We start from the raw sequence: 25,896 nt of genomic DNA, 5'->3' as shown, positions 1-25,896 counted from the left end.
GGTTTGAAGCTTGCCTAGACAAGAAAGTCTATGAGACTTTTAACTCCACTAAACTACTGAAAAAGCTGGAAATAGAGCTATGAGTCAAGTGGTAGAGTGCTAGCCTTGAACACAAAAAGCTCAGGGATAGCACCCAAGCCTGGAGTTCAAGCCCAGGACTGGCATCAAAAAAATTGAAAAGAAAAAAGAAACAAGGAATATTGGTAGGAATCTGCAGAAATCAAGGGAAGAATGAATAGAAGCATCAGATAGAATTTAAGGATCATTTATATACTAGAGCAGACAATTTATTTATGGGACTTCCTGTTTTTTAAAAAAAAAATTTTTGTCAGTGTGGGGCTTGAACCCTGGGTCTGGGCTTTGTCCCTGAGCTCTTCAGCTTAAAGCAAGTGCTCTACCACTTGAGCCACAGTGTACTTCCAGTTTTCTGGTGGCTTATTGGAGATAAAAGTGTCACAGACTTTTCCTGATCGGACTGGTTTTGAACTGTGATCCTTAAATCTCAGCTTCTTATGAGTAGCTAGTATTACAGGTGTGAGCTACTGGCTGGGACTTCCTTTATGTCCTGGTAAGATGCAGAGCTGAAGTAGCCTTGGCTTATTGGTATATTTACAAACTATGTTCATAAGAAGCATTTACAAGTGAGGGGTAGGGGTAAGAGCACCAGTAGAAGTTGGATGCCCAGATTATAGTGTATATTCCATAATCTGGAAGATTTTAGTCTGTTCCAATGTTTGTAAAATGAAGAATTTGGTCTAGATATTTTAAAACTATACATAGTTTTTATTAAATATTGGGCTTTTTGTAAATTGTCAAAACACAAAAGGAAAATAGTTTGTGGTGAAAGCATCTCTAGTAATGTGTCAAAATAAATTTTGTGCATAATAAAGGACTATATACACTGTAGACTCAACTATAGAATAGGTTTTTATGGCCTGGTGCACTGCATATCTGTTTATGTGGAAACCAGAGCTTAGAAAGAACTTAGTTTCTTTTTTTTTTAATTGTGAAAATACTGTACAGAGCAAGATAATGAGTACAGTTCTTACCAAGCATTGTAGCCTCCTCCTTTGTTTCCCTTTACCATCCCTTCCCAGCCTCCCCCCACTCCCCCACCCATTCCCCCCCCCACAAAAGTTGTAAAGTTCGTTTTCGACATGACAACTTGTACTTCTCATTGTTGCAATGGGTCCACCTGTATCCCTATTTAGATTTGTTTTTCCCCTTCCCCTCCACAAATTATACCTACATCAAATACAGTGAAAGCAAGGGTTATACTGTGGGGGAGGGACATACAAAGCAACAAAGAAATAATCTTATAAATGCGTTAGAAACAAATGCATGAAAGAAAAAAACATTTAAATACATATCTTAGGGTTCATTTTCCTAACATCACCTTATCTGACCTTTTTTGCTTGACTCATACATATACTAGATATTGCAAATAAGGGAAACCTTATTTCTTTGGGCTTGGCTTACTTCACTTAATATAATTTTTTCCAAGTCTTTCCATTTCCTAACAAATGGGGCAATGTCATTCTTTCTGATGGAGGCATAGAATTCCATTGTGTATATATACCACATTTTCTTGATCCATTCATCTACTGAGGGGTATCTGGGTTGGTTCCATATCTTAGCTATGGTAAATAATGCTGCAATAAACATAGTTGTGCTGGTAGCTTTAGTGTGGTCTTGTTTGTAAACATTTGGTATAACAGAAAAATATTAATGTAAGTCAAACACAGTGGATATAACATTAAGCAATAAAATCAATGTAAGTTAGATACATAGGACTCAAAGGAGGCTAGGTCTGGAATAGAAGTTATTCTCTGAGTCTTTTCTGCTGTGTCCAGTACCTAGGAGGGAAGGAAAGACAGGGTTTGGAAGGATTATTCCCTACCCAAGCTCTTCACTTAAATCACTTTGTGTTCACTCTGGATGCATGGTTTTCCTTTGACTGGCTTTGAGATTTCTTCCTACAGCAGAGAAACTATAAGACAAGTGCCCATGGTACAAACCTTGGTGGAGAGAAATCTCAGCCTGGATATCAGATCTTTGCATTTCAGTTAGAAGCAGAGATTAGCTTCTACTTGGTGACTTTAGATGCCATTTTTGTGGCCCACAAAACACAAATCGCCTCTTCTTAACCTAGAATGTCTCCATAAATAGATACTTGACAAATATGTTTCATATTTATAACTGTATTTTTCCATGCATAATTAGATTCTGAAGAAGGCCAAGTTACTTTTTAAAAGTAATGGAAAGCTATTATTAAGCCTCAAGAAACTCCACTCTCCTCAAGTGGTAGAGTGCTAGCCTTGAACTGAAGAGCTGAGGGACAGCACCCAGGCCCAGAGTTCAGGCTCTGCGACTGGACCCCCCCCCAAAAAAAAAGAAACTCCACTCTCTCACCCTCATGGTGAGTAGCTTCTCTGTATTCTTGTACCATACATAGTGCTTAGGATTTAGTGTTCAGGGTTGTCCCTGATACCCCATTCCAATTATGTGTTAATGTCCCAGTAGGAAAAATACCTCCACTTGTATGGTAGCATATCCTCCCCAACCCACCACCAAATCATTAACTCCTCAAGGAAAGGGATTTCATTTTGCTGTTTTTTATCCATTCAGTCTTTATATGTCTATTGTCTACAGCATATTGAAAATGTACTAAATTGTTGGAGAGTAGATGAATCTGGCATGGCAGTTATAAAAGCTAATTGAGAGGAAATAAAGCAGATCAGAGCTGGAGGGGGAAAGCAAATCCATTTCTCCAGAGAAGCAACTGAAGCCCATTCTGATTTATAAACTTGCACAGGTTCATATAGTGTTAATTCCAGCCCACTCCCTGATTCAGTGTTGTTTGATGGAAGCTTTTGTCTGTCATGCTATAGAAACATACAGGCCACATTCCACATTGCAGACAGAGGTAAACATTTATCCCATTGAAATGCTTTGATAATATAATATGATCTCTGTTCTCCCTTGACCTCTTCAAATCACAGCTTTTGTCTAAAGCATAACTAAGAGAGGAAGAGGTAAGGCAGTGTGGATTGGAGGTTTAGATCACCAAGGCCCTTGCTTTGAGAGTGTAATATTATTGGTGGCTGTCTCGTGGGAACTGTCGGGAGGTACCTGACTCAACACAAACAGCCATAAAACTGGGATAGACAGCCACAACCCTTGCTCATCAAAATGGAAAGGGTCCTATGAAGTGAAAAGGTAGGGGAGGGGTTTGGGCCACTCTCTGGGGCATACGCATGCTTATTATGAGGTGAATACAAGCAAATGAGATTAAAAAGCTAAATATCTGCAGTAGGAACACATTTCGTTCTGTATGTATGATGTAGTCTGTACTGCCTGATTTAGCTCTTCCACGCACTGCACTCTTAATTGCCTGGCGTGCAGCAATCAGAGCAAAGGTTACCAGTATATCAGGAATAGAAAGGACAGAATTATTAACATTCCTAGCTTCTGCAAATTGGGGTACTCAAAACTCATGAGGATGTCTTGATGTCTGCACAGTAAAGAAAGAAACTCATAACAAAATCTGTTTAGTCTACACTCATCTAGCCTATTAGTAATAAGGTTCTAACATACATAATAGGGGCTTAAAAATTAATATCTTACTCTGAATCCTATCCACTCTAGCTGCAGTGGCAACATATGCTCAGGAAGAATCACAGTTGGGGTTTCATTTTAATTTATACAGCCCATTGTAGTGTAGCCTGTATGTGAAAGCTGTTTTCAGTGCTAATCTAGCAGTAGTATTCTTTTCTTTCCAAAGTTGTTTGTTCACTTTGGGGTCTCTGTACATGAATACCAAGAGTGTACTCAGTGTTCATTCATCAAGAATGTTAGTTTGCTGTTTTCCTCCTTTCTGAATATGGTTATTACTTCAATCTGAAACAAAGCTGATATGGTAATTTCATGCTTTCTGTGGTGCAGAGTATTTCCCTTCCAATTATGATCTAAAAAGTTGTGAGAGAACATGGCTTCTGCTGACATAAACCAAAGAACCCAGAATAATCACTTAAAAAAAATCTCCAAATGTAATAACTTTTCTTAAAATCCTGAAAGTGACAAGCTCTCCTAACATGACATAAGATGCTTGGGCTGCTCCATGTATGGCAGGGCACAGAAGGAACAGAGACTACTATAGAAACAAAGAACTCAGTTAAAATTTTAGTGCACTAAGGGATTCTCAAAGATTGAGTGTGAGCTAACACAGTGGTTTGAAATAACTGGGAACTGCAGATACAGGGGAATTCACTCTCAAGGGCCTAATTGACGATTCACAGAAAGACACCAGACAGAAGTCTCTTGGTGGTTCAGCCTGCAGCAGGAGCCACCTGGGGCATGCACAAAGGAATGTCTACTTCCCCAAAGCCTTCTCTTCTATGGGATAAGGTTGTTGGGAGGAAACAATCTTGTACCCAGAAGGATCCAGCAAGGTCTTCTCCTTCTGGTCAAAGAATAGTAACAGCAGTAGGACAACTTCTTTAGGTTTATGAGTTTTCACGGATACAAAGCCAAAGTTTGCCTCTGCTGCAAGGGACAGGAACTCTCATGTCCAAGACAGGGACAAATATAACACAGAGTTTAGTTGCCCTAGAAGAGGCAGATTCATGAGCTCATAAGCATAACCTTTTTAGCCCAGAATTTTATAGCCGGAGAGACATCTTAAAGTAAGTCATATAAGTTTTTCGAGACAAAAGCCAAAGAAACTTATTGTCAACTGATCTTTATTATAAGAAATATTAAAGCACATTCTTTACACAAAAGAGTGCCCCATGGACTCCTTTTAAGAGACTCTGAAGTGGCAAAACAGCTCCATGTAAGTCATATTTTCCATTATTTCACCTAACTGTTGACTGTCCAAAGCAAAAATAATGTATTATGGGCTTATAAAAAGTAAAATATATGATCACATATTCCCCAAATACACTTTTTACATTAGGATTCTCCAGTAAAGCAGAACTAACAAGGTGTGTGCGTGGGCACGCATGTGCATGGGCATGTCCAAAAGCAAGAGAAGACAGATGTCTTAGCAAGAGAATTTATCCAGTCTCCACTTTTTGTTTTATTGGAGCTTTCAAAGGATTAAATGACCCCTCCTCATTGCAGTTTTAATGTCTTCCAAAACATTATCACAGACATCCCCCAAAATAATGTTTTACTAGTTACCTGGGCTCCCCTAATCCAGTCAGTTCACCACCCCACTTATCTAAAATTATGCTAGGCACAAATAGTTTAGTATTAATCAAAGATAGGTGAGTAGGTTAGAAATGTACATTAAAAGCTTTGAACAGCCACTATAAAAAAAGTAGAGCAGAAATGAATAAAAACTAGTTATGGAGGTATAGTGAGATCGTGAAATTAAATACAAGAGGACAAAAAAGTAGAGTTGGGAGCAAAGAAGAGATATCACTATGAGAAAACCACTAGCAAGATGAAAACATATTAACTGTTCATGATCTAAACACTCAGTTAAAAGAGGTTATCAGATTGTATTGCTGTCTAAAATATACTCAATCTAAATATGAAGACCAAGGAAAATTAAAAGGAAAAAGTTACTCTATAATCAGTAAGAACAGACAATAATCCTAAATTGTGTGGGTGCTTCAAAACAGACTTTCATGAGGACTGGCAGAGTAACTCAGAGTGGTAGAGTAGTTGCTTACCAAGCACAAAGCCCTAGGTTCAAACTCCAGTACTGCCTGCCTGCCTGCCTGCCTGCCTGCCTGCCTGCCTGCCTCCCTCCCTCCCTCCCTCCCTCCCTCCCTTCCTTCCTTCCTTCCTTTCTTCTCTCCTTCCTTCCTTTCTTCCTTCTTTCCTTCCGTCCTACCTTCTTATTTTCCCCCAACTCCCCAGATTTTCAAATAGGTAAACAGAAACTACTGGAACTCAGAGAAGTTAGAGTTTACACAGTTGTCATTGACCCCTTCAACAACTGAATAATTCATAGAGGAAAATACTGAAAATGAATTAAGGCCACAGAAGAGCTCAACAACACTGTCAGCACTGTTGAATATACATTGTTTTGAAGTGCACACAGAACATGCACCAAGATTGACCTTTTTTTTTTTTTGTCAGTTGTGGGGTTTGAACTCTAGGCCTGGGTGCTGTCCTTCAGAATTTCAGCTCAAGGCTAGCACTCTGTCACTTGAGCCACAGCGCCACTTCTGGTTTTCTGGTGGTTTATTGGAAATGAGTTTCATGGACTTTCCTGCCAGGGCTGGCTTTGAACCACAATCCTTAGATCTCGGCCTCCTGAGTAGCTAGGATTATAGGTATGAGCCACCAGTGCCTGGCAAGACTGACCATTTTTTAAAAAATCATATAGACCTTGTTCTCTGAGCACAGTGGAATTAATTGGAAAATTAGTATCAGTAAGATACTGAGGAACACCTAAATTATTTTGATTACTAAAATGAACTGCCTATTGCAGAGACAATTTTTAAGATGACTCATTCAGAAAATTTTGTACTGTTTCAATCATGTATTAAATTCCTTCCCTTTTTAAGGAAAAACCATCCTGGTTCCATCATGGTATAAGAAAACTTTAGTTTGACTATTAAGAATTAATTTGACAATTAAGAATTGAAAGTATCAGTATTTTAGTAATGAATGTAATATTAATAACATCCATGCCCTATGTTGTACATTATTTATATACACTATTATGTGAACCTTTTCTTCAACCCATAAGGAAGGATTGGGAAGTATAGCTAGCACTACTGTATAGTAATGGAGGGATTAAAATCATGGAGAAATTTGGAGAAGGGAATATCCAAATCAAAGTAGAGTGCATAGTTTTTGTGCTGTGTTTAACATTGTCCACTCTATTTTCTATGCAGAATCCTCAATAACCATCTTTTTCATTGTTCTCCTTTTTGATTTTCCACCCATTATTGGTCAGCAGTTGGTATATATTGTGCTTTCTTCATTCACAATAATTTGAGGCAGGGAACATGAGACGAGAACATGTGGCATCTACCAGAAATGAACGGCCAGAGCTGAGCTAAGAATTCTTAAGGAGTTTTTTTTACAAGTGACAATAAGAAATAAAATGAGCTACTCAAGTTGCTATAAACACATAGGAATGAACAGTGGATAAAGTATACCAAAGCATGAGTATATGTTAATGCATTTCCATGCTTAAACAGATTGATAATCCCTCCATAGGAGTTATGAGCAAAGAGAGTTGAAGGGGAAATCCATACTGAACTGGTACTGAAGGCCAAGGTTATATGTAGAAGTGGATCTTGACCAACTACTAGAACTGCGACCTGACGTGTAAATGCTGGGATTTGGAAAGGAAGTTGAATGGAAAAATTGTGCTTACCAACCTTGAGGAAAAACAAAATCCCTACAGTTTGCCTAGGGCTTCAATCAGAAAACAAACTCACTAAGGAGAAATTAAGAACTTTTATAAAACAGGATATGGAGAACAACCCTCCCCCTGCCACAAGCAAGAATTTATGGTAGTGTCTTTTACCTATGATCCTAGCTGCTCAGAAGGTAAAGATTAGGAGGAACACATCCTGAGCAAAAGGTGAGACCTGCATCTTAGTAAGTTAGGCATAGTGCTCGTTACCTTGACCTTAGCTATATGTGGGAAGACTGAGGCCAGCCCTGGGCAAAAATTCCGAGCCCTACCTGAAAGATAGCTAAAGGAAAAAAGGCATGAGAGTGTGGGTCAAGTAGAGTTCTGGACTAGCAAGCAAGAGACCCTGAATTCAAATCATAGTACCAGCCCCATCCCCCAAGTTTATAATAGTACATTAAACATGAAGACATATCAACAGATGAACACCTAGCAAACAGGTACTGGAGGGAAGTTGTTCTTATCTTCCCAGGCACAGACCCAAGTGGTGGTACATATTTAAGGATCTTAAATGGGCCACCTGGTTCTTCTGCCTACTTTGTGTGAATGTAGCCAGCCAGATGACGTTCCTCTGACTCTGTCCAAGGACTTACTTTCTATTCTTTGGTCCTTAATGATACCAGAACTAAAAGTTCTGTGAGATCTTTGCTGTGCCCTGACAAGATTGAGCCCTGTCTGCCCCCATACACCAGTGTTTTAGGAATTGAGACCATATTTTGCCTTTATGAATTGTTCACAGAAATGACGAGTGGAGTCATTCTTCTTAACTCCCTGGCTTCTAAGCCCATCTCCCTTTATTCTTAGGGTGCAATACCATGTAGCAGTCTATAATTTTGTGAGCATCCTACATTGTAAAAGTTTGTTCCCTCCCTCCTTCCCTCCCTCCCTCTCTCCCTGCCTGCCTGCCTGCCTTCCTTCCTTCCTTCCTTCCTTCCTTCCTTCCTTCCTTCCTTCCTTCCTTCCTTCCTAACTTCCTAACTTCCTTCCTTCCTTCCTTCCTTCCTTCCTTCCTTCTTGTCCTGGGGCTTGAACTCAGGGCCTGGGCACTATCCCTGGGCTTTTTCTTTTCTTTCCTCAAGGCTAGGGCTCTACCAGTTAAGCCACAATTCCACTTATAGCTTTTTGGTGATTAATTAGAAATAAGAGTCTCATGGACTTTGCTGCTTGGGCTGGCTTTGAATCATGACCCTCAGGTTTTAGCCTCCTGAGTAGCAAAGATTATGGGCAGGAGCCACCCTCACGTGGCCTTTCAGTGTGTCCTTAAGCTAGTGTTGCAGAGTGCATTGAGGATATCCCAACTGTCAGTGGACCAACTGTTCCAAGGTGGTCTGGCATATGATGTGAGCATTGAATTCCATTGTGATGGATTGTGTTAGTGGCTTTCCATCACTGTAACAAAAACCTGAGATAATCAGCTCAGGAGGAAAAGTTTATTTGGGCTTGTACTCCATGGTAGGTTGGCTCATTGCTTTGAAATGTATGATGTGGTAGTACATCATAGCAAGAACATGCAATGCAAGAAACAACTCACCCCATGGCAGCCAGTAAACTAAAAGAAGGGTTGGGCCCTGGAGTCCCCTTTAAGAACACACATCCAATGACCTACTTTCTTCCCATGGGCTCCATTTCTTATTAGCAGTGGGGAATTCTTTGACTTAGGAAAGATATCTCAATATGGCTGTAACTATGGAGTCACTCAGAATTGCACTGTAGTTTTGAAGAAGGGTTGGGCCCTGTAGTCCCCTTTAAGAACACACATCCAATGACCTACTTTCTTCCCATGGGCTCCATTTCTTATTAGCAGTGGGGAATTCTTTGACTTAGGAAGGATATCTCAATATGGCTGTAACTATGGAATCACTCAGAATTGCACTGTAGTTTTGATTTGGATTTCTTTTTATGGCTAGAGAGGTTGAGCATTTCTTCATGTGTCTATTGGCCATTCTTATTTCCTCTTCAGAGAAGTTTCTCTTTAAGTCTTCAGCCCACTTATTTTTGGGCAGTTGTTTCTTTGAGAATTTGTTGTTGGAAGATTTAATTTTTTGAGTTCCAAGTATATTTTAGATATGAGATCCTTGTCCTTTGTTTGGCTAGTGAAGATCTTCTCCCAATCCGTAGGCTTTCTATTGATCTTGCTAGCTATGTCCTTTGCTATGCAGAAGCTCTGCAGCTTCATGTAATCCCATTTGTCCATGAGATTCCACCTCACCCCAGTTAGAATGGCTATAATCAAAAACTCTAATGGGCTGGGAAGTTGGCTCAGTGGTAGAGCGCTTGCCTTGCATGTATGAGGCCCTGGGTTCGATTCCTCAGCACCACATAAGCAAAAAGAAAAAAGCCAGAAGTGGCACTGTGGCTCAAGTGGTAGAGCGCTAGCCTTGAGCTGAAGAGCTGAGGGACAGCGCCCAGGCCCAGAGTTCAGGCCCCACGACTGGACCCCAAAAACAAACAAACAAACAAAAAATTCTAATAACAGATGCTGGAGAGGATGTGGCCAGAAGGGAACCCTACTGCATTGTTGGTGGGAGTATAAACTTGTTCAACCACTTTGGAAAGCAGTATGGAGGTTCCACAAAAGACTCCACATAGAGCTCCCCCATGACCCAGCAATCCCACTTTTGGGCATTTACCCAAATGATAACAAACAAGACCATGCTAAAGCTACCAGCACAACTATGTATTTACCATAGCTAAGATTTGGAACCAACCCAGATGCCCCTCAGTAGATGAATGGATCAAGAAAATATGATATATATATATATATATATATATATATATGAATTCTATATCTCCATCAGAAAGAATGACATTGCCCCATTTGTTAGGAAATGGAAAGAGTTGGAAAAAATTATATTAAGTGAAGTCATCCAGGCCCAAGGAAACATAAGTTGCATGGTTTCCCTTATTTGCAATAACTAGTACATGTCTAGGACAAGCAGAATAGGCCAAAAGCTATGTCCATATGACCATATAAGATGATGTTAAGCAAAATGAACCCCAAGATAGGGACACATATCATTTTTCTTTTTTGCCATTGTTTCTAATGTATTTATAATGTACCATGTGATTTTTTTGTTGTTGTTGCTTTGTATGTTCCTCCCCCATGGTATAACCCCTGTTTTCACTGTATTTGATGTCGGTGCCCTGCATCTTGTATATACACTTCTCTAATTTGGGAAGGGGAAGGGGAAAACCAAAATGCTTAAATAAGGATACAGGTTGACCCATTGTAACAATGAGATATACAAAACACTATGTTGTTGAAAACAAACTTTACAACTTCAGGGGCTCGGGGGAGGTAGTTGTAGGGGTGGAAGGGAAGGGATGGTAGGGAGAAAACAAAGGAGGAGGCAACAACGCTCAATAGGAAATGTGCTCATTAACTTGCTCATGTAACTGTAACCCCTCTGCACAGCATTTTTACAGTAAAAAAACACACAAAAAAAAGAAGAAAAAAGAATTGCACTGTAGTTATCAGGCTGTGAATCTACCACCCTGAGGAACCATGCATCTTACCAAGGCTTCTAGTCAAGCATCTACCATTTGCTTATTCTACCTAGACAGCATTATATTGATTGATTTCTCCCTTTCTTACCAGGGGCCAGCACTTGGGGGGGGGGTTATGGGGCATTTGTCCCTAGTTTTCAACTTGGTACTGAATAGTAAGAAATGGATAGAGTACTTGGAGATGTATTTGAGGGGAGGGAATGCTTCCCTTTGGAGAAAGGCCTCTGCAGTGTTTTTTTTTTTTTAGCTCAATGGAGAATGTACTCCATGGTAGAATTGCTCCTAGAATTCTTCTAGGAGGCCGTTGGTTAGTGTTTGAACTCAATTGTGTTATGAACATCCAGGTTATAAACATCTCTACCCTAGTCTTCTGAATGCCAAGTTTCTCTACTAGAGTCCAGCCCAACATGCTACATCAACGTTGGCCAAACATGCAAACATTTCTAGCTCTAACTCTCACCGTGGGCCTTCAGCCAACAGTTTCCTGTTGTGTCCCTTCCAGTACAGGGCCATATAGGAATACTTTACACCTTCAAGAACTTGGGTGCTTCTTTTCAGCTTTCACACTGTCATTGTCATTGCTGCTGATCATCATCACAACAATAGTTCTTTTTAGGTGTTTTCCCTTCTGAATCTCCCAGGTATCTGAGCTATTACCAAAAAGATCTTTAGCAGTTGAACCATGGCATGTTAGGATATACTCCACGAGCTATCTCTAATCTCACCACCTACTTTTCCAGACCATTCCTGTGTCAATTGTGTCGGTTTGGGTCTGAGAAACAGACACCGAGATGGGATCACAGATTTAAGAAATTGATTAAGAAAATGAAATGCACTAAAGGAGGTAGGGTGGGAGCTAGTGAAGCCAGGAAAATCAACAGACCACAATGCAAACCTGGCTCTTGAAGGGAATAGCGAGGATGTTGAGCAGAAGTGTTTTTTTCCTTGCCCCTCATCAAGCCTAAGGCAGACCCAACAAAGCAATCAGAGTCCTTGTTCTGCTCTTGTCTTTCCCAGTTTTTGTTATTTTATTCTAATTTTTGGTTGCAGTATAACTTGTTTAAGTCTTAATCTGTTTCATGTGGTAGGAGAATTATGTGTCCCTACCATTAAAGAGGACAAATCAATCTGGGCTTTGTGGTTCTGACTTCTAGATTCCTAGGGAAAGACCCTGGCCTGGTTTTATCAGTGTCTGGAATCTAGTTCACAGTCTGTGAACCAGGTTGTCTCTCACTAAATTGAGACATTTCCCTGAAAAGTGGGACAAACTGCAGATCTAACACGGATACCTTATGTAGCCTCTAGCAATCCATAAACGTTTCAGTAGCAGTTTTTGCTTCATTTTTAGTATATGGACTGGTTTGGAAGAATGATTCAGATGGGTCATGGTTCCAGCACAGGAATGGTATCTTAACGTCTCTGTTGGTAACAATTGGTTTAGCTATTTTTTTGTAATAGCGAAAAATTTTAAGAGTTCTTCTTGATCAAACATATTTTTCCTTTACCTTTGTTATGTTTCAACTTATTCCAGTCTGAATAAGTGTCAGATAAAATCAAGGCTTTGGGAGAAAAGCATACCTCTCTGAGAGTACTTCATACTAAATTGGAAAGCCATAAAAATCATTGCTAGGTGATTAGAACTTTTGAAAAGAGCTTTGAAACTTCTTTTCTAAAATTGCAAAGAGGTAGCATGGCCTCTGGTGTTGTCTTTTATATTTATACTTATATAGGAGTTGCAAATAAAGGAATAATGAGAGAAATGAAGGGTGCAGGCAGATTCGACACGGCTGAAATAATAGAACAACAGATAAAGTGCTTAAGTGAGGGCAAATAGAAATGTAGGTTTGTGAGTGTATAATCAACTCTTTTTTTTAAACAATCAAGTTGTATTGAGAACTGTTCAGGGTATTGTGTTGAACATGGAATTTAGAGACTCAGTCTCTAAATTCTGGCAGCTTTTAGTTCACCTAAGGGAGAAAAGATAGGCATCAGCCCACCCCATTCCAAACACATAGACTCCTGCAGATTGCCTGGAATATTTAAATGTGTAATGAAGGAAATACTGGCCTATTGCCTCTTTTAAATCCTTTTAAACTCTATTATTTTAGTACATGGTATAGTTATAGATGATTTGAGATTTAGTGAGGCCAGGAGATCATATGCCTGAAAAGATGGTTTATTAAAGTTTCCAACAGGAGTGAATAAACTGTGGGTTCTTTGGGAGTTGAGGGTGAGGAAATGGTGAGCACAAGACTTTATTGGGGTTTCTGTGGGAAGAAGTTGGAGAGGAAGGGCAAGCAGGCAAGTGGGTAGAATAATATTAATGGACTCTGGGACAGAGATGCCGCTTCTGGCTCTCTATGGCTTTGGCCCTGGGATGACTAGGGTAGGTGAGTAGTGACCCAGAGTGTGAGAGCTCACTACACGAGGTGATGGAGGTGAGGCCTGATTGGTATGGATTGGTTGGGGGTGGGGGGTTTGATGCATTGATTGCTTTGTATTTGAAGAGTTATTTACTCTTTCTAGGTACTGGTAATCCAGGAAGGGGCAGGTTCTCCACACTCTGGGCAAAATCTATATGACAAAGTTATCAGAAAAAAAGAAGACAGTTAATGTAGTAAGGGATTACACTTTTCTCATTTGTGTCCTAATAACATCTTAAGCAAGTCTCTAGTTAGGCACTTACAACAATACTGGGAGCTTCCCTGTGCTAATATATTGCTTAAGCATCAATCGATTCACTGGGATTGAGAAAGGGATTTCTTAGATGCAGAACTGAAGGCCTTTGATAGTGAAAGGGGGTAGAATGTGGTGATATAGAATGTGTGCTGAGGCGACACAGGACATGGCTGGGGAGATGAATGGAAAGAACAGACCTTGCTTATGTGAGAGACAGCTGACATAGCTTCATGATGTGCTAAAATGATAGGCATATTTGATCACAGGAAAGTTTTACTAAGTTTAAGAAGATGGGATGAAGCTATTTGACTCAAGATGGATATATTTTGGGGGCTGGGAAGGTGGCTCAGTGGAAGAGCAATTGCCTTGCATGCCTGAGGCCCTGGGTTCAATTCCTCAGCACCACATAAGCAAAAAGAAAAAAGCTGGAAGTGGTGTTGTGGCTCAAGTAGTAGAGTGCTGGCCTTGAGCTGAATTGCTGAGGGACAGCGCCCAGGCCCAGAGTTCAGGCCCCACGACTAGACTCCCCTCCCCCGCAAAAAAAAAAGATGGCTATATTTTAGAATTGTCAAGGAATGTCAGTGTGATATGCCTATAACTAGGGTTATGTTTATTTAAATAATTTGAGGTCTAAATAAATATGGGTGATGGCCACAAAGATGCTATATTAATGTTTCTGAGCATATCAGAGGCTTAAAAGTAGAAGAGTCAGTCACCAGTGGCTCACACTTGTAACCCTAGCTACTCTGAAGGCTGAGATCTAAGGGTTGCAGTTTGAAGTCAGCCTGGTCAGGAAAAGTCTGTGAGACTTTATCTTCAGTTACCCCAAAAAAGCCAGAAGTGAATCTGTAGCTTAAGTGGTAGAGTGCTATCTTTGAGCAAAAAAAAACTCAGGGACAGCCCTCAGTCCTGACTTCAAACCTTAGGCCTAGTACCATTTTTTTTTTAAGGTAGAGAATGGATATTTAAACATGAGTAAATACAGAATGAATGTGAAAGAAGAGAATGTTACATATACATTGAAAAGTTTCTAAACATTATGTTTACATGCTATGAAGTCTTTTTTTCTTTTGAGAAAGTGTATAGAAGATAATGAATGCTTGGTCCAGTCTCTCAAAGAACCAATACAAGCAGACTGCTGCCATGTCAGACTCCTGTTGTTCATCTGGTCCATTAGCTCATTTGCTTTGTCTTTAGAAGCTTTTTCACCCCCCTTGCTCCCCTCTTTGTTATTCTGAGTCTCTTTGGAAATGCCATCTTTTTTGTTGCTTTTGTTCCAGTTCTTTTGGAATGGGTCCCTGCTGATCCATTTTCATTATTTTTCTTTCCTCGCACTTTGTTTTTATTGGGCTTATTAATGACTTTTCTTTCTTTCCTTATGAGGAATTCCAGTTTTCTAGTTTATTGTGATATGTTATCATCCTGTTACTGCAAGTGATTCTCTCTGAAAGAAGTGTTAACTCATAATAAATCTTTCATGTTTTTGAGGATTTTCATATTTTAGCTCACCTACCTTGGTGTATGCTCTTCCTTTAATGATTTTTATGTAACTATTGCTATTTTATTTTCTCAGGTTGAGCTATTACCCTGAACCAGCAAACTTTTCTTATTTTATTCTTATTATCAGATCAGTATAGCAATCAGTGAATAAGATAATATAGCCACTGTAATCAACCCCATTTTTTGAGTGTTGCTATACTCCAAACCTGGTTCTGAGTGTTGTATATTTGTGGCATCTCATTCACCTTTCATTCTAGAAGGCACTGACCTCATCATTTCCCAGTGGGGAAATGTTTCTGTCCCTATTGTACAGGGAATCAACTGAGGCCCAAAGAGGTGGAGTGATGTGCTATAGGCAATGTACCTGTCAGTGGGGGAGTATGTGATTCTGAATTGTGGGCATTGTGCTCAACCACCATCATAGTGGTAGGCAGAAATAGCAAATAAAATACTGAGATTTATCTGAACATTTCCTTGATTCCTGCTCTTGCTAGTCTCCAGTTCATTCTGGACATCCCTTTGCCTCAGACCTCTTGTGAGCTTGCTCATATACATACTTTAGGTGTCGTTTAAGCAATCACATCTGGCAGAGAGGCTGCCTGTGACTCCTGAGGTGAGTCTCCTAATGCACTGTAAGGTATACTGTGTGATTTGGTGAACACCTTCTAACAGAGTTAGTTCCATTGAAGGAGAGACCTTGTCCATCTTCCTTTACATTTGAATTACCATCAGCTGCCATACCTGGCTACATAGAGGTGCTCAATGGGTAACTCATTGAATGACCCAAAGGTTATCAGGAAAGGAGGAAGAGAAGTAAAGATTTTGATATATGTGTGCAACACACCAACTTCTGTAACACCCCAACTAGTGTAATAGGTCATTCAGTAATCATACTAGTTGGGAATAATTTTGGCTTCAAGTAACAGAAAACATAACTACAGTGGTTTAAACAGACAAATTTTCATTTCTCCCATCTAAAAAAAAATTCCAGATTGGTCTTTCAGGGACAGGTAACTGGACCTTTCTGTGTTTTTATATCCCAGATAATTGGATTTTCTAGTGTTTCATGAGGATTAGGTTTGAAGCTCTACATACCTCCTTAAGTGGAAACTTGGGATTTTACTTTATTTATAATGTAATTGAGAACTCTTTGCTTACATGATTATCCCTTGTAATTTAAGTCTCAAGTCTAATGGATCATGTGTTCCTGGGGAGATAATTGACAAGTGGGGGTGACCTGGCAGGCAGTTCTGGGAGGGAGAAACCTTCCCCCCACCCCGCCCCCATCCCCAGAGACAGTGTTTGTAGATCTTTTCAAACATACCCCAGGGAGAAGTTTCTAGTCTGTTTGGATAGTTAGTAAAAGTCCAGGCTACCAGCATTCTGGGAACCAAGTGAAAGAGAGGCCTGAGCTAGAAAAGGTCAATCTAGGCTGCCAGTCAATATAGACTTGGATGTAATGTTTGCCTTAGCTATACCAAATTCCAGATTCTTCAATTTACCTTTTCCAGAGAGTGAAGCATACTGGGTAGGGTAGAACTGGGGACTTCTAAGAGTGAAGGAATTGTTAAATGAGTTTTAAAAAGCCATTTCGTCATCCCCATTTTACAGGTAACCTGGAGCCTCCTATTCCTCAGCTTTTATTAAGGAGGGTAGGGAAGGTGATGGCATCTAGTGGGTTTGCTTCACATTACTGTAGGTTTGGCCTTTCCTGTTTTACAGTCTGGTTACACTATCTGCTCTTCTATTGTTACTACTTATGACAGTCAGCTTTCCATTGGTATAACAAAAAACCTAGGAAAGCCAACTTACAGTGGCTCATGCCTGTAATCCTAGATTATCAGGAGTTGGAGCTTAGGAAGACCACTGTTCAAGGCCAGCCTGGGCAAAAACTTTGTGAAGACTCATCTCAACACAAAAAGCTAGCTGTGGCGATATGTGCCTTTCTTCCCTGATATGCAGGAAATATAAAATATAAATATATATAAAATATAAATATATAAAATAGGATAGCTCAAGTGGTAGAGGTTCTGCTTGGTAAGTGCAAGTCCCTGAGCTCAAGGCCATCAAAAGAAAAGTGTGGGGTGTGTGTATCTGTGTGGTGTGTATCTCTATGTGTGTGTGTGTTGTTGTTGTTATTTAAATTTTATTTACAATTTTAGAACTTTCAGCCTCTAAAAAAGCCCTTTTGCTTTGGGCGTATGGGGAGGTAGCACCTGATGGAGGGAGTGGATAGTGAAGCAGAATTGCTCACCTCATGCTAAGAAGCAGCATGAGTCAAAGGTCGCACAATCCTTACCAAGTCCTCCCACTAGACCTCACCTCCTCAAAGGTACACCCCCTCCCAAGAGCACTATGCCAAGGGACCAAGATGCAAACTATAGCAGTACTATGAACTTTTAGTCTTTTCTGTCATCCTCTCCTGAGAGAGGGCAGGAGATAAAAATACATGTACACAGTCTCTAATACTTAACTGGAATTCTAGAGCATATGTTGTTTTTTCTTAAAAGGATTGTATTATGCATTTATCTGATATCTGTAAAATTTATTGAAGTAATTAAGCATTTGTTGCATCATAAAAATAACAGTATAATGAAAACTCTTGACAGAGTTAGTTTTCAAGAGAGCTAAGACTGAACTTGTTAAAATGTGAATATGAGTTTTTTTTCAAAAGTGTCATTCTGATTTTCAGATTGTGAGCCATGCCTTTGGTGAAGAGGAACATCGAACCCCGGCACTTGTGCCGGGGTGCTCTGCCTGAAGGGATTACCAGTGAACTTGAATGTGTAACCAACAGTACTCTAGCTGCAATCATACGCCAGCTAAGTAGTCTCAGTAAGTCTTCTGGTCTTTTCTGGTTACTGATGACATTTTACAAACTTTACTAAATTTATTTCAATTCAGCTTTAAAAGAAAGAACTTTTCTTCTGCATTTCCCAGAATACCAACTGTCATGCCCCTACTATGCTTGTAGTACTTAATTTTAATGCCTTGAAGATGTTACCAACTCACAACTTATTAGATAAGACAAAAAATGCAGGTTTAAGATAATGTTAATTTTTAAATGCTTTTTGAAAAATGAAGGTACTTGGTAGTTTAACTTTTTTATTTTACTGAACTCTTCTTTAATTTGGCAAGATCAATTACTTTCTTTTAAATAATAGTAGCACTTCTGTGCTGTGTGAATAATGAGTGGATTGAATAACATTTCAAATGAGTGATAAAGACTGATTTAACCTACTAAAAGTTAAAGTACACGAATGTACTGACTTGAAAATTGTAGATCAACAGGTAAACTGTTAGATATACCTCACTGAAGTTTGTGTGCAGATTGGAGGCAAATGAAAGCACAAGAAAGAGAAGACTTTGTTATTCTACATTGGAATGTTAGTATTAAATTTCCCAAGTCTGTTCCATTTTTTAGGACTGAAAGATGCATGACAATGCTTTTTTTTTTTTGTATAACTGACTGTCTTTTTGAAGCTGTCTTCCCCTAATTTACATATAGTGATCTTGTTTTCTCACTTTATCCCACTACTTTCCATTTAGCTGGTTTATGTGGCATTTCTGGTGACAGATTTTCACAGTTAAAAATTTCAGAAAATCTGTGTTAATAACTAGAAGATCTTCCACAAAATCCCAGATACTCATTGCCTGAAGCATATAACGGTTTGTTGCTTTTTTTTTTTTTTTTTTTATTTCTGGTTTGCTTTGGTTAAGAAATTCATTTGTTTTTGAAGAAGCCCTGTACTTAAGTATTAATTTCTGTAAAAGAAGTGTACGAGGGCTGGGAAGGTGGCTCAGTGGTAGAGCGCTTGCCTTGCATGCTTGAGGCCCTGGGTTCGATTCCTCAGCACCACATAAGCAGAAAAAAAAAAAGCCAGAAGTGGCGCTGTGGCTCAAGTGGTAGAGTGCTAGCCTTGAGCTGAAGAGCTGAGGGACAGCGCCCAGGCCCAGAGTTCATACCCCAGGACCGGACCCTCTCCCCTAAAAAAGAGAATTGTACGATATTGTTGATACATTTTTAATCTGCAAATATTGGCTAAAGATAATGCAACATAGAAGTTACTTAAAATGTATCTTTAAAAAGATTTCTAAGCAAAATTACAATTGATTTTTAGGTAACAGTGATTGATAAAATATGTAAATTTACATAACTACAAGAAAATTCCTAAATGGTAAAAGTTCTTTTTGTTTGACATTGTGTGTTTTTATGAGACTGCTGCTTGTTTTTACAGTTAGAATTTACATAGGCACAAAGCATACGTGGCAAAAACCAACAAAAGTTGTTAAAAAATTTAAGATTCAATCTATATCTTTCACTGTAATATTCAGCAGTGTTAGGCTAGGTGTCTTTACGTTGCTGCTTGACCATTTTCCCTTGTAAGTGAATCTATCCACCCAATATGGTTTACTGCAGGTGTCCCCTGTGATAGGTGGAATAATTAAATCCTCTCCACATTTGTCCACATCCTTATCCTTGAAGTCTGTAGAATTGTCATGTTATGTACAAGAGAGAATTTGATTGCTAAGCACCTGACCTTAAAAGGAGATTAGTCTAGACCCTTTAAATAGGGAAGGGAGTGTGTGCTGTGTGAGAGACTCAACTGGCTCTTGCTGACTTTGAAGATGATGGAGGAACAGGCCAGGTACCAAAGAATGGAAAGTCCTAGAAGCTATGGAGAAGGCAAGGAAACAGGTTCTTCTCCCAGAACCCCTAAAAGGAACACAGCTCTGCCAATATCTTAATTTTAATAAAACAAATCTGTTTTAAACTTCAAACCTCCAGAACTGTAAGGTTACAGCTCATGGTGTTTTAAGCCACTGTGTGGTAATTTGATACAGTAGCAGTAAGAACCTTATACTTCCTCTGGCCTAGATTTTTTATGTATCCCACGTAATTATCTGAATGCATCTGTCTTAAAGCACCCAGTTCCTAGTTAGGCTCCCTCAGTGGCTTCTGATTTGGACTATCAGAACCACTTAGGGGAATATTTAAACAGAAGGCTTGGGAGCACCAGAGATGTTATTACTCATCAAATTGTGTATCTGCATTGAAAGATGAGCTCATCCTCAGATCCTTTCAGGAAGTTTGAACTGAGAAAGACTCACTGCTGAAGAAGCCATTATGACCACCACTTGAAAGCTGAAGTTATCCTGACAGAGAAAGAACCAGGAGAAAGGAGAAGTCAGTGGTAAAGAAAGTAGAAGGAAGGACATACAGAAAGAACTGCCTAAGAGAGACCTTGAGGCTCACAAGGGTGAGCCCTCCCTGTCAAGTTCCATGCATACTCCTGGATCTTGGAACTAGAAGATGCAAGTAATCTCTTACAAAAAGAGGAATACAGTGTGTGTGTGTGTGTGTGTGTGTGTGTGTGTGTGTGTGTGTGTGTGTGTGTGTGTGTGTGTGTGTGTGTGTGTGTGTGTGTGTGTGTGTGTGTGTGTGTGTGTGTGTGTGTGTGTGTGTGAAATGATTCTACAAAACTAAGAGAGCTGGGTGCAGTGTATTGAACATTTGTCTCCTGAAAATTCCTATGTTGAAATCCTAATCCCCAATATGTTCATATTTAGAGATAGAGCTTGTGAGAAGTGATAGTTAATGAATGAAAATTAGTGCCCCTATTATAAAGACCTAACAAGCTGGGCTCTGAGGACTCATAGGCATGAGTAATCCTATCTGTTTGGGAGTCTTAGAATGGGAGGATTGAGTAGAAAAGTTCATGAGATACCTTCCCCCCATTCTCAACCAGGAGCTTGGTACAGTGGTGTATACCTGTTGTGGGTAGTTGAGATTAGGAGTATTGTGGTCCCCAACCAGCTGGTACAAAAATATTGAGACTCCATTACTGGAAGAATACTAGGTGAGGCTTCACATTTCACTCATACCAACTATGATGGAAGCCTAAAATAGGCACAGTCCCAGCCTGGGACCAGATAGGAAGTAACACCTATCTCCTAAATAACCAGTGTACAAGAAGGGCTGGAGGTGTGGCTCATCAATACAGTGCCTGCCTGGAAAACATAAGGTCCTGAGTTCAGTCTTTAGTATGGGGGGTGGGGGGGTAGATGTAGCAGGGAGATCAGCTCTCACCAGACACTAAATCTGCTGGCCCCCTGACTTATCACTTTACAGCTTCTAGAACTGCTTATAAGCCACTCAGTCTATGGTATTCTGTGACAGTACCCTAAATTCACTAAGATGCTGTTATGAATTGATGATAGAATAGCAACTTGAGTTACCAATAATTTATTTGTGCTTAGTCACTTGATACCCCTATAGATATAACAGATAGCAAATAAAATTAAATTAGTCCCTACCTAGAAGATAAGCACATTTTAAATTTGTTAATAATTTATAAATCACATTAACGTGGTTATTAAATGGGAAGCAGATACCCATTTATTATGACAGCTTATAAGACAGCCCTAGCACATAATAAATGATACCCACATGGAGCAGTTTTTAGGTTATATAGATTTCCCACTGGATGTTAATATATTAAAGAAGATGAAAAAGTGATAATGCAGTTCTTTTTTATTTTGCTGGGAATCTAATCCAGAGCCTGTGCAAGCAAGTGATGTACTACGTATATACACTTCCATCCTCTCAGCAAGTATTTTTAAAGTTATAGGAATGCATAATTACCATATTAGTAACCTTCTCTTGCTGAGTAATCATTCCTATGATAAAGTCAATACAGAATGTTTTTTTCTTTTATTCTTTTTTTTTTTTTTTTTTTGGGTCCGGTCGTCTGGGCCTGGGCACTATCCTTCAGCTCTTCAGCTCAAGGCTAGCGCTCTACCACTTGAGCCACAGCGCCACTTCCGGCTTTTTTTCTTTTTGCTTATGTGGTGCTGAGGAATTGAACCCAGGGCCCTCAGGCTTGCAAGGCAAGCACTCTACCACTGAGCCACCTTCCCAGCCCCTTCTTTTATTCTTTGAGTACCTGTCAATATTTAATTGGTCCAGACGAGAATGAACCATTATCCCAAGGCATTCCTGTCCCCTCCACATTTCAAATGTAGATCGGGATATGGGATGTATCGCTACCTGGACTTTCTATTCTGACAGAGTTGGACTTAGTCTATGCAGCTCTCTTGTTGGAGAAGGGAAGGATAGGGATAGTGGAAGCTTAGGAATTTGCCCTGACTCAACATGGGTCATACCTATCTGTAAGGAGAGACTAGAGTGAGAAACATAAAGAGCATCTGCTTTAAAGGTGTGTAGTCCCTAGTTAGGCTCTCTGAGTTCCTCAGTGAGAACTAGAGGAATCAATTCTTTGATAGGCAAGGCAAAACACAACAGAACCCCAAGACATTTCTTAGTCTTTACTAACAAGAAAGATTAATTGAGGCCCTCATTCATCAGATCATTCTAAATCTTTTGTGGAAACGGTTCAGGGTCATGAGAATTTAAATGACTAACAGCAACAGCAAGGCAAGAATTTGGTCTTATATTCCAAGTAGGCCTTGAAAGCCCCTATAACCCTACACAGTTTTAGGGAAAACCATGTTTTTTTTAACTATTGCCACATTGCTGTTACATCCAAATTTGACATCTTACTTGACTCAAAGGCCAGAAATCTCAGCAGCATTATATTTTTTGTCACGCTTTATAAAATAGTGGAGTCTTTTCAATCCAGCTATATTGATCATGGATATTAAGAATAGTTGTAGCAATGAAAGAAGAAATTTATAACTTAGTCTTACCATGCGAAGGGAAGGGATGGTAGGGGAAAAACAAAGGAGGAGATAATAATGCTCGATAAGAAATATACTCATTACCTTACTCATGTAACTGCAACCCCTCTGTACAGTATCTTTACAATAAAAAATATATATTAAAAAAAGAAAAAAGAGGGGCTGGGAAGGTGGCTCAGTGGTAGAGTGTTTGCCTTGCATGCTCGAGGCCCTGGGTTCGATTCCTCAGCACCACATAAGCAAAAAGAAAAAAGCCGGAAGTGGTGCTGTGGCTCAAGTGGTAGAGCGCTGGCCTTGAGCTGAAGAGCTGAGGGACAGCGCCCAGGCCCAGAGTTCAGGCCCCACGACCGGACCCCCCCAAAAAAAAAGAAAAAAAAGAAAAAAAGAAAAAAGATCATGCAGTACAGAACAACAACAACAACCAAAGAAAAAAAGAATTATAGATTTATCCAACAAAAAGTCTTCATGAATTTTCAGGTTTATATTTTTTAGTATTACTAACTTCTGAGAGATAAAAGGAATAAGGGTATAGGAAAGCCATTTTCTAAAGCAGTTTTGGTTAATGGTGTTTTTCTTGGTTTCCAGCTTGGGAATAAATTGATTTTTTTTTCTCTTCAGATAATGACAGTTTAATGCAGCAATTAACATTAAATCAGGAGTGCTTTTCATCACTTTCCTTGATTAATAATCTGAGTGCTCTTGTTCCTGTGAGCTAGTTGCTCAGTTAAAATTGCAGTATCTTTTTTTTTGCTCTCAAATTCTTATTGGTATTATAGTGTAATTTTAATATAATTTGTCTGAAAAAGGAAATAAGAACATAGAGCATTTGTGCTAAGGATGGCATAGTCCTTTTTAAGACTTTTTTTTTTTTTTTTACTACTTTTGTTTTTGTTCTTATGATATTTTTCTTCCTTTACCCTTAAAAATACTTCCAGGATCTCAAAGAGTTAAGTATCAGAACTGTAGTGGGTTCCTCTGTTCTTCCCTCCAAAAAGTTTTTGGTATATTTCATTGTACTAATAATAGGATGTTGAAATTTTAGCACAGAAACACACAAAAGAAAAAAAGTACAAAATTCCACTGATCAGAGAAAATTATTGATAATGTCTCGTAATAACTTTATAAAAAATAGTTCACTGTAAAAATAGTTTTGGAACCTATACATACTATGTATTTTCTTTGTGTATGTGAGGCTTGAATTCCTCAGGGTCTGGGTGTTGTTCCTGAGCTTCTTTTGCTCAGTGCTAGTGCTCTACCACTTGAACCATAATAGTATTGGAGATAAGAGTTTGGTGGTTAAATGTCTCATGGACTTTCTTGCCCCTGGCTGAGTTTGAACTACATTTCTCAGATCTCAGCCTCCTGAGTAGCTAGAGTTACAGGTGTGAGCCACTGATACATTGCTAGAAATACTTTAGATTTCAGATTTTTAAAAATTTTTTTGAAATACGTGTGCATATATAATGCAGTAGCTTGGAGAGGGCTTTTCCTATCTGGGCTGGCTTCCGTCAGATAACAACCTTCTGAGTAGCTAGTGCTACTTTAAGCACCAACACTGAGCTCTAAGCCACATTTTTTTTAAAAGCTGGAGAGTATTACAATGATCTACTGTAACTTTAATTTTCTTGGTTTCCAGGATGGGGAAATACAATTTATTTATTTGAGGACAGCAATATTCTAAATCCTTGCGCACAATTGTTACATACATCTTTGATCACTTTGGCTATCTGAAGAACCACTTCCTCCTAGTGAATAAAGACATTTCCACAAATGGCCCCAATTCTGTGACTCCATTAATTTAAAATATATCTCTTTTTCTTACTCATTACAAAATCTGGTTTTCCATTAATTACCATATTTGGCATAACTATATTAATGAGAAAGAAAATCTTTCTGCTTTTTAAAGAATTTTAAAGTAATGTTTTTATTAATATTCCTCAAGGTATAAATTATATCTCATGTCAAACAAAATGCCATATTGGCAGAAAAGTTATTCCTTCTGGGCTTGCTTTATATAGATGGATATGAAATTTGGAGCTTTGTTACTTGATTATAATAAATCAGTACTATTCATAATAAATATTTAAATATTCTGAAGGCATGCACTGAATAGAGTTCTTGGATGATTTTAGCCAATGAGGTTTGGGGGGAGAAAGAAGGCAATAAAACACAGTCTGTAAAGGAAATACTTCATAAATATATTTCTGCAGATATAAGGCTAGGCTTATATTAAGATAAAATAGCATATGTATCTGAACAGAAGTTAACTAGAAGAGTCTTAACAAAAAGTTAAAATTTTTAATGATTCAAACTTAGCAGGGAAGAGAGGTAAGAACTAATATGCATTTAGGAAGCCATGGGTTGTATATTTCTTATCTAAAATGTTTTGGGATCCAGAGTTTTTATTTCTGGTGCCAGTATTGGTGTATGAATTCAAGGCCTGGACACTATCCCCGAGCTTTTTTTCAAGGCTAGTGTGCTACCATTTGAGCCACTGCTTCGCTTATGTCTTTTAGGTGGTTAATTAGAGATAAGAGTCTCATGGACTTTCCTGTCCTGGCTGAGTTTGAACTACATTTCTCAGATCTCAGCCTCCTGAGTAGCTACGATTACAGAAGTGAACCACTAATGCCTTTCTAGAAATATTTTAGATTTCAGATTTTTTTTTAAATTTTGAAATAGTTATACATAATGCAGTAGCTTGGGGATGATACTAAGTTTAAACATGCAAGTCACTTATGTACATATCATGTACATATCACCATGTACATATCACCTGAGGGTAATTTATTTTATGATTGTCTTTAAGTAATTATACAAAGGAGTTTATAAATACAGTATATCTTGATCAATGTCACCCATGTCAACATAATTACCTATCCCTCCCCTACTCACTCCTTCTCTTCTTACTCGACTTAATTTTGTAGGATATACATGGGATTATTGTCTTCATTTCCCCCTCTTCATTTGTGTACCCTTTTCCCCTGAACCCACCCCACCCCTTTTGAGTACACCCTTCCTGGTGTTTTATTTTGCTGAACTTTGATTTTGGCTTTCTAAGGAATTACACTATTTGAGCTCTCCCTTGAATCTACTGTATTTCAGTTAATACTATGTGCACT

General features: G+C 39.0%; 1 protein-coding gene across 2 annotated transcripts in view; it reads left to right on the top strand.

Annotated features, from left to right (window-relative positions):
- Window positions 1-25,896, top strand: part of Wasf3 (WASP family member 3) — a 120,508-nt gene that overhangs the window by 59,173 nt on the left and 35,439 nt on the right. For both annotated transcript variants that reach the window (XM_070003079.1, XM_070003080.1), the window contains exon 3: window positions 17,766-17,908. In XM_070003079.1, the coding sequence (XP_069859180.1) occupies window positions 17,776-17,908 (133 nt within the window). In that variant the 5' untranslated portion in view covers window positions 17,766-17,775. The remainder of the gene's footprint in view (window positions 1-17,765; window positions 17,909-25,896) is intronic.

This window comes from Dipodomys merriami, unplaced genomic scaffold (genome assembly GCF_024711535.1).
Source record: "Dipodomys merriami isolate MVZ:Mamm:240054 unplaced genomic scaffold, mDipMer1.0.p SCAF_6, whole genome shotgun sequence".
In the NCBI taxonomy this organism is placed as follows: domain Eukaryota; kingdom Metazoa; phylum Chordata; class Mammalia; order Rodentia; family Heteromyidae; genus Dipodomys; species Dipodomys merriami.
The sequence above is the reverse complement of the archived record's forward strand: the minus strand, read 5'-3'. Positions and strand labels throughout refer to the sequence as shown.